Source organism: Atta colombica, unplaced genomic scaffold (genome assembly GCF_001594045.1).
Source record: "Atta colombica isolate Treedump-2 unplaced genomic scaffold, Acol1.0 scaffold215, whole genome shotgun sequence".
In the NCBI taxonomy this organism is placed as follows: domain Eukaryota; kingdom Metazoa; phylum Arthropoda; class Insecta; order Hymenoptera; family Formicidae; genus Atta; species Atta colombica.
In genome coordinates, this window is record NW_017259311.1 from 73,425 (window position 1) to 85,062 (window position 11,638).

Here is an 11,638-nt window from a genome sequence, read left to right on the forward strand (position 1 = left end):
ATATATATATATATATATATTCAATACAAGATATATTTAACAGATATGTTCAACACGCATGGTATTAGAAAACTAATTTTGAAACTTCTTTTGTTTATAATTTTTTAATAAACAACCAGTAATCGGTAAAACTTTTCGATTGTTACTCAGAGTTATGATCTTGACAATATATCAAAACCAAAATAATCGGAGGGACTTCAAACAAACTTATGCGTTATTGTTTAATTATAATCCTAAATGTATGTCCAAATATACATACTGTATCTAATTTATCTTTGTTATCCAAAAGCAACTGTTTAGTTCGTTCATATGCTTCGCCTATTATTCTTCTTACCTCGGCGTCCATTAAATTTGCTAATTTTTTACTATATGGTTTATTTTTCTAAAAAAGATAAATTAAACATGATATGCTCGCAAATATAATGAACAGAAAAAAACTCACACAGAAATACTATCTCATACCGTGTTAATATGTTCTTCATCGAAAGACACTAAACCCACAGCTGGACTCATTCCAAATTGTTGGACCTGAAGATATGCCGTTTTTGTCACAGTCTTCAAATCATTTTCGGCACCCGTCGAGATTTTATCAAATGTCACATATTCCGCGACTCGACCACCTAATGTCATACACATGCGTTCGAAAAGTTGCTCTTTACTGTAGAGCTTCTGATCAGATTGAGTATATTGCGCAAATCCCAGTTTTAAATTTGTTCGTGGCACTATCGTTACTTTGAGCAAGGCATCAGTATGTTCCATTAACCATCCTACTAACGCATGACCAGCCTCATGATAGGCGACGATGCGTTTTGTGGATGGTATTAGCGGATTATTTCTCTTTGTCAAACCACCAATCGTTCTGTCAATTGCGTATGTAAGATCGTTATTGTCTACTTGTTTCTTCTTATCCCTCGCAGCATGTAGTGCAGCTTCGTTACAAACATTTGCTATGTCAGCACCTAAAACATTATTTATTCATGCAATTATTGAAATAGTGTTTATATATATATATATATAAAGCTCTTATATAAAGATTATGCATTTCGCGGGTTTCTTCCCAGTGTCCAGATCCATTCTTGGAATATCAATGTTTCATGAAGAATGGATAGGATCCTCTCGTCTGATTGTGACACAATCAGACGAGAGGATCCATTCTCCCATATGTCAAAGGAGTAACAGATCGGACATAAAACAATATTTGAACTTTTCTTAAACCATCCAAAAAAATAGTACAAATCTTAAGAAATCCTGAAGATCAAACCTCCCCTCAGCTCCGCAGGAGTGTACAAAATATCTTGTTCCTGCGGGCAAGTATACATTGGAGAAACTGGGAGAATGGTCAACTCACGGATAAAAGGACACCAACGTGATGTCAAGTTAAAACACGTCACGTAATCAGCACTATCAAAACACAACATCGAAACAAAACATCAAATACTGTTTGACAAAACGATCACAATAGCCAACATTACATCATACTTTCCAAGAAAGTATAGAGAAGCCGTAGATACAAAAACACCCTAACAATGTAAATAGAGATAATGATAACTACAACATAAATAAAATATGGAAAACTATTCTCCCAGTTAATGAGGACTGACCGATCTCTCCCAACCTCCCACCCTCAATTCTCTCCTTTCCCTCCATTATTCCAATAAGTAGCATGATATATAAAAGAGGAATGACCCGGAGAAACAGATCAGTATCAGATTGCTCCTTGCCCTGATGAAGTAAACTGCAAAGTTTACGAAACGTTGGCATTCCAAGAATGGATCTGAACACGCAAGAAACCCACGAAACGCATAATTTTTATATAGAAAGCATCCGTGGAAGTCTCAAGAATAATATAAAGCTCTTTTTAAAATAAATAAGTGCAATACCACTGAAACCGGGTGTAAGAAAAGCCAGATATTTCGAATATTTCGAAGGTTTGTCTTCTAAAGATATTTTTTTTAGATGAGTCTCGAAGATCTGCTGTCTTTCCTCCAACGTGGGAAGATCGATTAAAATGTGTCGATCAAATCTGCCAGGCCTCAATAATGCCTTGTCCAATACATCTGCCCTATTCGTTGAGGCCAATATAATGACATTTTCTTTTGCTATCATCCCATCCATTTCGACTAAAAGTTGATTCAACGTTCGTTCAGATTCTCGGTCACCAATTCCGAATGAGCTTTCTGAACGTTTTTTGCCAATTGCGTCAATTTCATCGATGTATATAATACTTGGTGCTCTAAGGAATTAAAGCAAATATTAAAGTATTATTAAAATAAACTTAAGAAAGAAATAGACAAACCTCTTTTTAGCCTCTTTAAACAAATGTCTGACTCGAGCAGCACCTAAACCACCGAATACCTCAATAAATTCGGAGCCATTCATAAATAGGAAAGGAACGCTCGCTTCAGTCGCCACAGCTTTAGCTAGTAATGTTTTACCGCATCCAGGAGGTCCCAAAAGTAAAACGCCTGAAAATAGGATTATATTTTTAGAATTCAATTTTATAGCATAAACTTAGAATGATGTTTTATTTATATGTGTGCCTTCCAACAAGCGACACAATGATCATGCATCTTTGTTTAACATTGGCAAATAACAAGGATGATCCATTGTCATTTGTGTCGCTTGTTGGAAGCACACACATAAATGTTTGTGTTTTGGTGCACTTGCCTTGTGGTATTTTAGCGCCCAGTAATTTATATCGTTCTGGTTTTTTCAGATAATCAACAAACTCCATCACTTCTATTTTAGCTTCCTTTAATCCAGCTACATCCCCAAAACGTACACCTTTACCCTTTCCCATTAATGGTTCGATTAGAGTAAATTTTGCCTGTTTCATTTGCGAAATAATTTCGAAAGGTTTAAAAGAGAAACGTTTTCTCACAAAACTAAAAATGATGGCGATTATCAATGGAATAAGTACAAGCATTATGACATTCGTTATATATTCTATCTTTCTTTCGTAAATTACTTGTACTCCTTGACCTAAAATATTTTATTAAAAGATTGTCATTCTAGTGATATTTATTAATACTTTGCAAGTGATTTATTTACCTGCTTTTATGCCAAGATTTTTTTCCACCTTCCTCAGTTTCTCTTCAAAATTGTCAATACTTGGAACAGCCATAAGATATCTCTTGTAAAAGCTTCTCTTTCCTTTAATAATAGCACCATCATGCACCACAATTGTAACATAGTCAATAATAGGATTTACAATAATCGCTTCAACTTCTCCTTTATTCAACATGTCATATACAAATTCATTCCAGGAGACAGAAGTTGCAGGCTATGTAAACATTGTAATACTTTATCTTCTTATGAAAATAATTCCTATGACAAATGTTGTCGAGAAAAAACTTACTTCTGAATTTAAATACATTTCTAGCTGGTATTTCAATGCAATTAATACAACATATATAAACATAAGCAACATGGAGAGCTTAGTGATAATTGATTTCATATTTTCATTTCCGTCATCAGGCTTCTTGTCTGAATTATCTATGCCTGATTTCTTTGATGATTGTTTATTGGAATTACTACATGTAGTATTAAAATATCTAATACTATTAAATCTTGGAGAAAAGCTAAATTTACTACTGCACAACAATGTCGACTGCACAGTATGTAATTCTTTACGAATTTTCTTATAAGCCTAAAAACAAATCCAGCAAATTATTAACATACATGTAGCAGTTTGCAATCAGATTTAAATAGAACATTAGGACTAGAATATTAGGACTAATATTACTGACTAGCAGTTGCATTTACATTAAGCTTATGTTCTGCTAGATACTGCTGACATAAATCTTATAACAGATTATCAGCAGAAATCAGGCAGAATCTATCATTTTGTAACCATTTTAATAAAATATATTATTTAAATTGTGAAATGATAGATACTGCTTGATATTTGCCATCTTATTCTATATTAATATAATTTCGCTATTTTTACTGGATTTTTTCTGACAAAATTTGTAGCAGACGCCTTGTAAAATCTGTTTCCAAACAAACTTTATTAGGTGCATATTCTCATTAATGATTTTCTTTTCTGTCAAATATATCCATATTATATCTATATAAAGACCAATTCAGGTTGATTATTATTACACTGGAATAGCCAAATGCAAACGCATAACTTATTGCAATATCTGTTGCCAATCTGTTGACTTATTGCAGACAGTTTACTTATTGAGACAAATTAAAAATTAATTAGTTAAATAAATAGGAATCGGAATAAAAGATCACAGAAATATGTTGATATTTACATGATAAGACATAGAAAGAAATAACCTATGAGCTCCATTATTGTGCGCGTAATTCAAGTGTTTGACGTTGTAAACAAGTTTTTCATTGGGAAAATAAATTCTTTTGGATGGGAAATTAAATATTCGACTTGGCACCATAAAATATCGCTTCGAGTACTTGGTTAAATTCTGCATAATTCGAACTTGAAAGCACTTTAAACGCAAGGGCCGACAAGGGTTGCATTCTGTTTATAGTTCATGGTGGAAAAATAGTCCATGGCACATACAAAAACGTAAACGTGCCTTTACATAGGAGAGAGATCAAGCGATGAGCGTCGAGTATTGTGACCTTATTATTCACTAAAAACAGGTCACGTGAGCAAAATTGACGAATAGAAATCTCACAATGCTCGATGCTGTCATATAAAGATACATTCACATGCAAGCAGGCAGCGGAAGCAGTAACCAATCAACGAGGCGATTTTTACAGTTACGTAAAAAAATAATTTTTACTTCACTGCTCATATCGCCCGGGTTGATTAGTCACGATTAGTCATCATTTTAGGCTGTGGTTAAAGTCTCGTCACAAATGCTTTGAAGAGTTTGATGGGCCAATTAGAAGAAAGAATTTTACAAACTGACCAATTAAAAAATGCTTTAAAGCGTTTGCAATATCGCTTTGACCATACCCTTAAAGTTTTAATTGTTCCACAATGTTGGAAATCGATTTGAGATCTCGGAGAGAGAAGTGACCAATTGCATTTGAACAATAATTCGGTTTGTTCACCAATGTGATTGATCATTTTTTCTTTCTCTCTATCAATAAAAAAAATGACTCATCAAATTGACGTCAAATCGATGTCGAATTGAGAAGTTTTTTCAATGAAGCAAAAATATTATATTGATATCGTATCGATTTCGTATCAAGATTTTACATATAAAAGGATATGCAATAATTATAATATTAGGTGTGGGAAAAAGTTTGTGGCGTTTTTTTAATGCCATCTAACGGGAAAAACGCCACGAACTTTTTCCCACACCTAATATTACAATTTAACAAGACAGTAATAACAGGAGTAGCTATTTATCATTTATTTAAGGCAACTCGAAAATAAATCAAAATTCAAACACATATCGAGTTTTTTACCCTCATCAAAGCCATCGGGCTAATTTTGATGTCCAAGACATACCGTTGTATTGATATTAACTTTCTCACTGGATACAACTCAAAGTGCTAAAAACGAAAGCTAATTGTCGTCTCAAATTGTTTTACAAACATAAATTCACTGCTTTACAAACAAAAATTAATTGCTTTAAGTACATAAATTCTTTGCATTAGCAGTAAATTTGTGTTTTTAAAACAGTGAATTTGTATAATTAATGCAAAACTTATACATAGAGTTGTATATCAAGTCGAAATGACATTTTAATCTCTGAAATCTTAGTCTCTCTCTCTAAAGTCTTCAACGCTTAATAATTCAAAGCCACCCGCCGCGTTTTTTTGCCAGATTCTTTCGTTTTGAGTGAAAATATATCGAATAATTGTATCGAAAATGTATTTTTTTAGATTATAGATTTGAAGCGGGGGGAAGTTATTCTAAATAATTATCAAAAAAATTATGATTACAATTGTCACGTACCTACATTATACCATCGACAATTAAATGTAGAAAGTGTTAGCTTTATTTTTAGGTTATATGAGATTTTGACGTGTGAGAGGCTAAAGCTAAACGTGCACGTCAAATATTGTGACATAATTGAATATTTTATACTCGACATGCGCAGGTAATGTATTTCATGTAATTTTAATTATACAGTTTAGCATCCCGCAATTAAAAAATTAATAAAATTAAGCTTATTCGACATTAGGCATTTTTGCATGAAACAAAAGAGTCTAGCAGAAATATGCGTTGTGCTTTGAGATTGCCCGAGATTTGCGAGAACAAAGATATTACTCGTTAAAGTTGATGACTATTTAGATTAGGAAATCTGTTACATCGATGGCATAGAGAGATACGAGACATGTAAGTGAGGGTAAAATAAATATTTTTTGCTTTAATTACACAAGTTCTCTGCTTTAAAAGCACAAATTATTTTCTTATATAATTTTTGTTTTTAAAGCAGAAAAGTACCTGAAATTGCGAGAAATACCTGAAACGTATACATATATGACTATAAAAATGTGATAGCAGCGCGTGCTCATACATTTCCTAACTTGTAAATAATCATCAACTTTATCAATTAATATTTTGATTCATAGGGCAGAACGACGCTTATTTCTGCTAGATTCTTTCACATCATACAAAAATGTATCAAGTAAGCCCAATTTTAATTTTAATTTTTGAGCTACAGGATGCAAAACTGTAAAAATATTTTACCAGTTTGTAAAAACATTTTAGGCACGCATTGATCCTGACACAATTAACATTGCCTTGGAAATATGATTTTTCTAAATGGAATTTGTGGCGAATGTACAGAACACGAGCAAATCATAAAACCAAAGAATACGAAGGTCGCAAATTAGTGGGGTAATAAGAACAGAGAGGAAAAGATTTTTTAATAATCCTTTTATTTTATAATAATTTGTTTTATTTTATACTATATTAAATAATATTTAAAATGATATTTATATTTATTGCAAACTTTTTTTTATATTTTAATATATTAGATTCATTTGTTTTAATTGATCTTGTTGCGCAATTCATCTTTTCTTTTTTTTTTCTCACAATAGGCAAAAAAAGGGGAAAGATGAGTATTGTGTAATAAGTTTAGCTAAAAGAAACAAATCTATTTAAATAATTCATATATATATTTAAATAATTCATATATTTAAATAATTCATGTATATATTATAAATTGTGTATATTTTCGTTATAAAATATATCCAAGTATCCAAATTTTTTGTTCTTTAGCTTTTCAATGGAGAAAATGTACTACGTAGTTGCCGATGTGGGAAATTATAAAAATTTTTTACCCTTTTGCAAAAAATCTGAAATTACTTTGAAAACCAAAGACTTCTTGAAGGCCAATTTAGTAATTGGGTTTCCACCTATAAACGAAAATTATACTTCAACAGTGACTACAGTATATCCAAGGCTAGTTAAAGCCGAATGTAAGGATGGCAGATTGTTTCATCATTTAGATACCCTGTGGTTATTTAGTCCTGGACTGAAAAATAATTTAGAAACATGTGTGATTGACTTCTCCTTGTCTTTCGAGTTTAAGTCTACCATTTATTCTCATTTGTCAAATTTATTTTTTAATGAAATTGTGAGACAAATGGAGAATGCTTTCCTTGAAGAGGCTGTAAAAAGGTATGGCCAACCATGTTTAAAAACAGTACGGCTACAAAGATGACACAAGATATCTATAGAAATCATTGAATATATAGATAATATTTATTTTTTGACTTAATGAATTTATCTATTGTTACCTAATTCTTTTTAGAATAAATATATGTAACCTTAACAAGAATATATAATAATAATAAGACAATAAAGTTATAGGCTCTCTAAACCTAAAAAGAACAATTTAAAAAGGAACAAAAATCAATAAGAACCAACCAACACAGAGCAGTAACGTGTAAATTATTTATTAACAAAATTAAAGTTAATGATATATGTGAATTAACGCATCAGACGCATTAAAAAGTGTATCAACTATTATCAACTGCCTCAAGTCAAAATAGAAACAGTCAGTGCACTGGAAAGAGCGAATTCAGTTAATTTAGAAAATTCTCAACTAAAGTCACTTTATTGAGTATTGCAAACGCCTTCATTTTGAAATGCGGCCATTTCAAATTTACACATTTGTATATACATATATTCTTTATTTAAGAAAAATGAAGCCATCAAATAAATGTTTTTTAATTGTAATTAATAATAGTTTATTTATGACCAAAAAAATATGTATAAATGCTTAATTTAGACTTTTTTATTTAGATTGTGTTCAAAATACTGAAAATCTATAGTGCACACGTAACATAAACTATAATAATTTCAATGCTGGCAGTAAATTTGGAACACAACCTTCATAGGATAATATCTAATTATTTCCAGTATTGCTATCGTCATTATGCGCAATTTCACTCTTATATTCTTTCCATCATGCCACCAACCATGTTTGAAACTTCCGCCATATTGACGCAACATTTCAGAAATCAATTGCGATACTTTATAAATTTAGTGACTTTACACTACGAATGCTTCGAGGCATTTTTTTGATTGGTCAATTAGTAAAATTAATCGAAAAAAAATGTTACCTTTCTACCTATGACGGTAGGTCTGTTTTTTATTGCTGCGCTCTCTGAATTGAAGTGAATCAAACGTATATTTTTGTTTCGTTTCAATTTATTGCACCGTGTACACCAGTTCAGAGAGTGTAGCAGTAAAAAACAGACCTTAGGGACTGGTTTCATCAACGCTGATCAAGTTTAAGCGTGATTAACTGTCAACCGAAATTAGTCAATTTTTATAGTCAGTCAATAATCATAGCAGTGTGCGCTTCAAAGGATTAATCCTGTCACTTGATTGTCGTTTACAAATTTGTGCACGTTCTTTGGAAAGAATGACAGTGGTAAGTTAGGACATCCGGTATAAAAAAGCTTTATATTATATATTAAGTTTAAGGTTATACGCTTTGTTTTGTTTATGATGATTCCACAGTGAGTCTGTAGAAAGTTTCTAAATAAAATGAATACACGATTCATTTAAGTCCAATTACATTTAATTAGAACAGAACTTACAATCGGAAAGAAAACAAGAGAAGAACAGAAGTTTCAAAAATGTTACAGTGTAATATTAATCTTAATATCGAGTCAAATAAGCAAAGATCGATTCTAGTACTTCGTACAGTGACAGATTGCTTATTCTAAACTTATCTGAAACGAGAAAATTATCAAATATCGCCGCTGCAAGGCCTCGCAAGACACGACCGCTTGTACAAAGATCCATAAAAAAAAGGGAAGAGCAACAGTGATGTTCAAAACTTTTGACAGATGAGCAACTTTCAAAAATAATGCCATCTCTCGCGTTTAGTTTAATGTAGTTACCAACAGATCAATATTATAATTCATATTCTCAATAGAGTCTGTAATCGGTAGTCCTAAATCTTATCGGTGAATCGATCAAGTTAACCAATTTTTTTAAGATTGACCAAATTTGAGTTTGAGTTTATTCCTTTCTATTAGTCGAGATAAATGACTCGCTGTTAACATTTAACTACTTATAAATGCGAAAAGTCATAGTCACCTATTTAGATTAAGATTGTTTATTTAAGATTTATTTTATAAGACTACCGACCCATGATAGAATCAGCTTTATACATAAAATAGAAATCTTTTTTTATCATGCTGTTGTAGAAGTTTTAAAAATTGTGACAAAAGAATTGATCATATATTGCATATGATATATTGAGTTGTTCGGAAAGTTCGTGCCGATTTTGAAGGAAAATTGAAACGCAGATTTAAATTTTAGTATACATTTATTAAATTATGTAGGTTAGTCGGCACGAACTTTCCGGACAACCCAATAAATAGTAAATGTATTAATAAAAGTTTGTTTAACTTATCTCATAGAAGAAAGCAGACTATCTGTTGCAATATGACAGTATAACAGAAGACATATTTCCTCATTATTTGATTTCCAGATATGTATTGCAACAGATTGTCTGTACTCGTATTTTGTCGACAGAGCTTGTCGATATTTTATCAGCAGATTATTAATAAAAACCACATTCAATCTGTCAGTTTGTAAACATTTAAATGGAATAAATAATTTAGATGAAGATGAATCTTTATTACTCTCAATATTATAAGAGAATACATCATTTAAATGATTACAAAATGGCAACTTTTGTTCAGTTTCTCCAATCAATTTACCATTATATTATCTTCTATTTCTATTATGCTGATTCTATAATGAGTTGGTAGATGGGTAGTTCCTAAATCTTATCGATGAATCAGTGAAATTGGCCAGTATCCAATTTTGTATGATGAAGACTACCAATTTTTTTAGAATTGGCCAAATTCGATTTTGTATTTATTCTCCTATCGATCTAAACGATTCGCTGTATAATTAATAACTTGTAGATGTAAAAAATCATAGTGTCCTATTTTGGTTAAGACTGGCTAAGACTTAAAATTTTCGACTATCTCTACTCATTGTAGAATCAGCTTTAAGTTTGTTCGTGTTGCATGTTCCACCAAGTACAGAGTGAGTAGGAGCTATGGTAAGATCATGTTGAAACATGTAACATGATCAAATTTATTGATATTCTCAACAAAATCGTAGCATACTTTCAAAATCTATTTTTTAACAGATTTGTTTGGTCAGGTCATTAGAATGATTTATAAAGAATACTCTTAAAAAATTGTACATCTGACATTAATAAATCTTTTTTGAAATTTTTAAAAAATTTTTCAAGCTTGGCTATTTTATTAGTAATAAAAAAATTTTTTAGCGATATTTTATTTGAATAATTATTTAATAATTATTCAAATAATTGAATAAATTATTTAATGCCATAAATTGCGAAATGACAAGAAATATTATGATTTCATAAAGTATATACAGTATTTCCTTTGAAATAAATATAATAAATAACATTCTAATCTAAAATTTTGTATAATTTTTGGAGCATTTGTGGAGCAGAGTATCAAAACAAAATTTGTAAAACGAATTATGCTTACAAGAAATTTTATTCTGACAAATATTTTTAAAACTTTTCTTATCGTGTGCCATCTCTATGCTTTTTTAATTGAAATCAATCATCTTTTTGCATTTATATCTACATACAATATTGTTATATATTTACAATTGACACAATAATCGCAGCAGATAAACATATTAGTAATTATCAAATTTTCTTTGAAATATCATTTATTATGAATTATGATTTTGTTATTTTAGGAATTGAAGAAATTTCTTTATGGACTATTAACTGATGTGGAAGGTTTGCATAGCATATTGATTACTGACAGGGATGGAGTACCTGTTATATCCGTAGCTAATGAAAAGGCACCAGAGTTAGCTACAAGAGCCAGTTTTTTATCTACTTTTGGCATGGCTACGGATCAAGGAAGTAAATTGGGGCTTGGCAAAAATAAAACCATTATATGCATGTATAGTAATTATCAGGTAAAATACATAACAAATTGTATCAAATATACGTTTATATTAAAATTTATGCATAAATTTTATATTATTTTATGTAATTTTATGTAATTTCAAAGCAAAATTATAATTGAGATCTTGAAAATTATATAAACACATAGAGATAATAAGTAATAAAAAAAGATAAAAGAACAATTATTTAAATATTACTAGTAATAATTTATTTAATAAAATCGTTTTAATATTGGTTATTTTATTAAATATTACAAACTTTTATTATTATTA

At 30.5% G+C, this 11,638-nt stretch overlaps 3 protein-coding genes across 4 annotated transcripts in view; 2 read left to right on the plus strand and 1 right to left on the minus strand.

The window, feature by feature from the left end:
* The window catches only part of LOC108687729 (paraplegin), a 6,218-nt gene extending 1,675 nt beyond the window's left edge, over positions 1 to 4,543 (minus strand). The window contains exons 1-8 of the mRNA XM_018193648.1: positions 4,263 to 4,543; positions 3,359 to 3,649; positions 3,052 to 3,283; positions 2,668 to 2,982; positions 2,297 to 2,465; positions 1,881 to 2,233; positions 463 to 959; positions 260 to 382 (exon numbers count right to left, since the gene is read on the minus strand). Of these exons, the coding sequence (XP_018049137.1) occupies positions 260 to 382; positions 463 to 959; positions 1,881 to 2,233; positions 2,297 to 2,465; positions 2,668 to 2,982; positions 3,052 to 3,283; positions 3,359 to 3,649; positions 4,263 to 4,436 (2,154 nt within the window). The 5' untranslated portion in view covers positions 4,437 to 4,543. The remainder of the gene's footprint in view (positions 1 to 259; positions 383 to 462; positions 960 to 1,880; positions 2,234 to 2,296; positions 2,466 to 2,667; positions 2,983 to 3,051; positions 3,284 to 3,358; positions 3,650 to 4,262) is intronic.
* Positions 4,544 to 5,647: 1,104 nt separating this feature from the next.
* Positions 5,648 to 7,707, plus strand: LOC108687730 (coenzyme Q-binding protein COQ10 homolog B, mitochondrial). 2 transcript variants are annotated; one of them, XM_018193650.1, is made up of 5 exons: positions 5,648 to 6,026; positions 6,111 to 6,265; positions 6,502 to 6,557; positions 6,641 to 6,769; positions 7,154 to 7,707. In XM_018193650.1, the coding sequence occupies exons 4-5, from the start codon at positions 6,711 to 6,713 to the stop codon at positions 7,596 to 7,598; spliced, it is 504 nt and encodes a 167-aa protein (XP_018049139.1). In that variant the 5' UTR covers positions 5,648 to 6,026; positions 6,111 to 6,265; positions 6,502 to 6,557; positions 6,641 to 6,710; the 3' UTR covers positions 7,599 to 7,707. The 2 variants fall into 2 exon arrangements, with proteins under 2 accessions (XP_018049139.1, XP_018049138.1); XM_018193649.1 differs by lacking the exons at positions 6,111 to 6,265; positions 6,502 to 6,557.
* Positions 7,708 to 8,642: 935 nt separating this feature from the next.
* The window catches only part of LOC108687732 (ragulator complex protein LAMTOR3-A), a 3,600-nt gene continuing 604 nt past the window's right edge, over positions 8,643 to 11,638 (plus strand). Inside the window, exons 1-2 of the mRNA XM_018193651.1 lie at positions 8,643 to 8,816; positions 11,150 to 11,377. Coding sequence (XP_018049140.1) covers positions 8,808 to 8,816; positions 11,150 to 11,377 — 237 coding nt within the window. The 5' untranslated portion in view covers positions 8,643 to 8,807. The remainder of the gene's footprint in view (positions 8,817 to 11,149; positions 11,378 to 11,638) is intronic.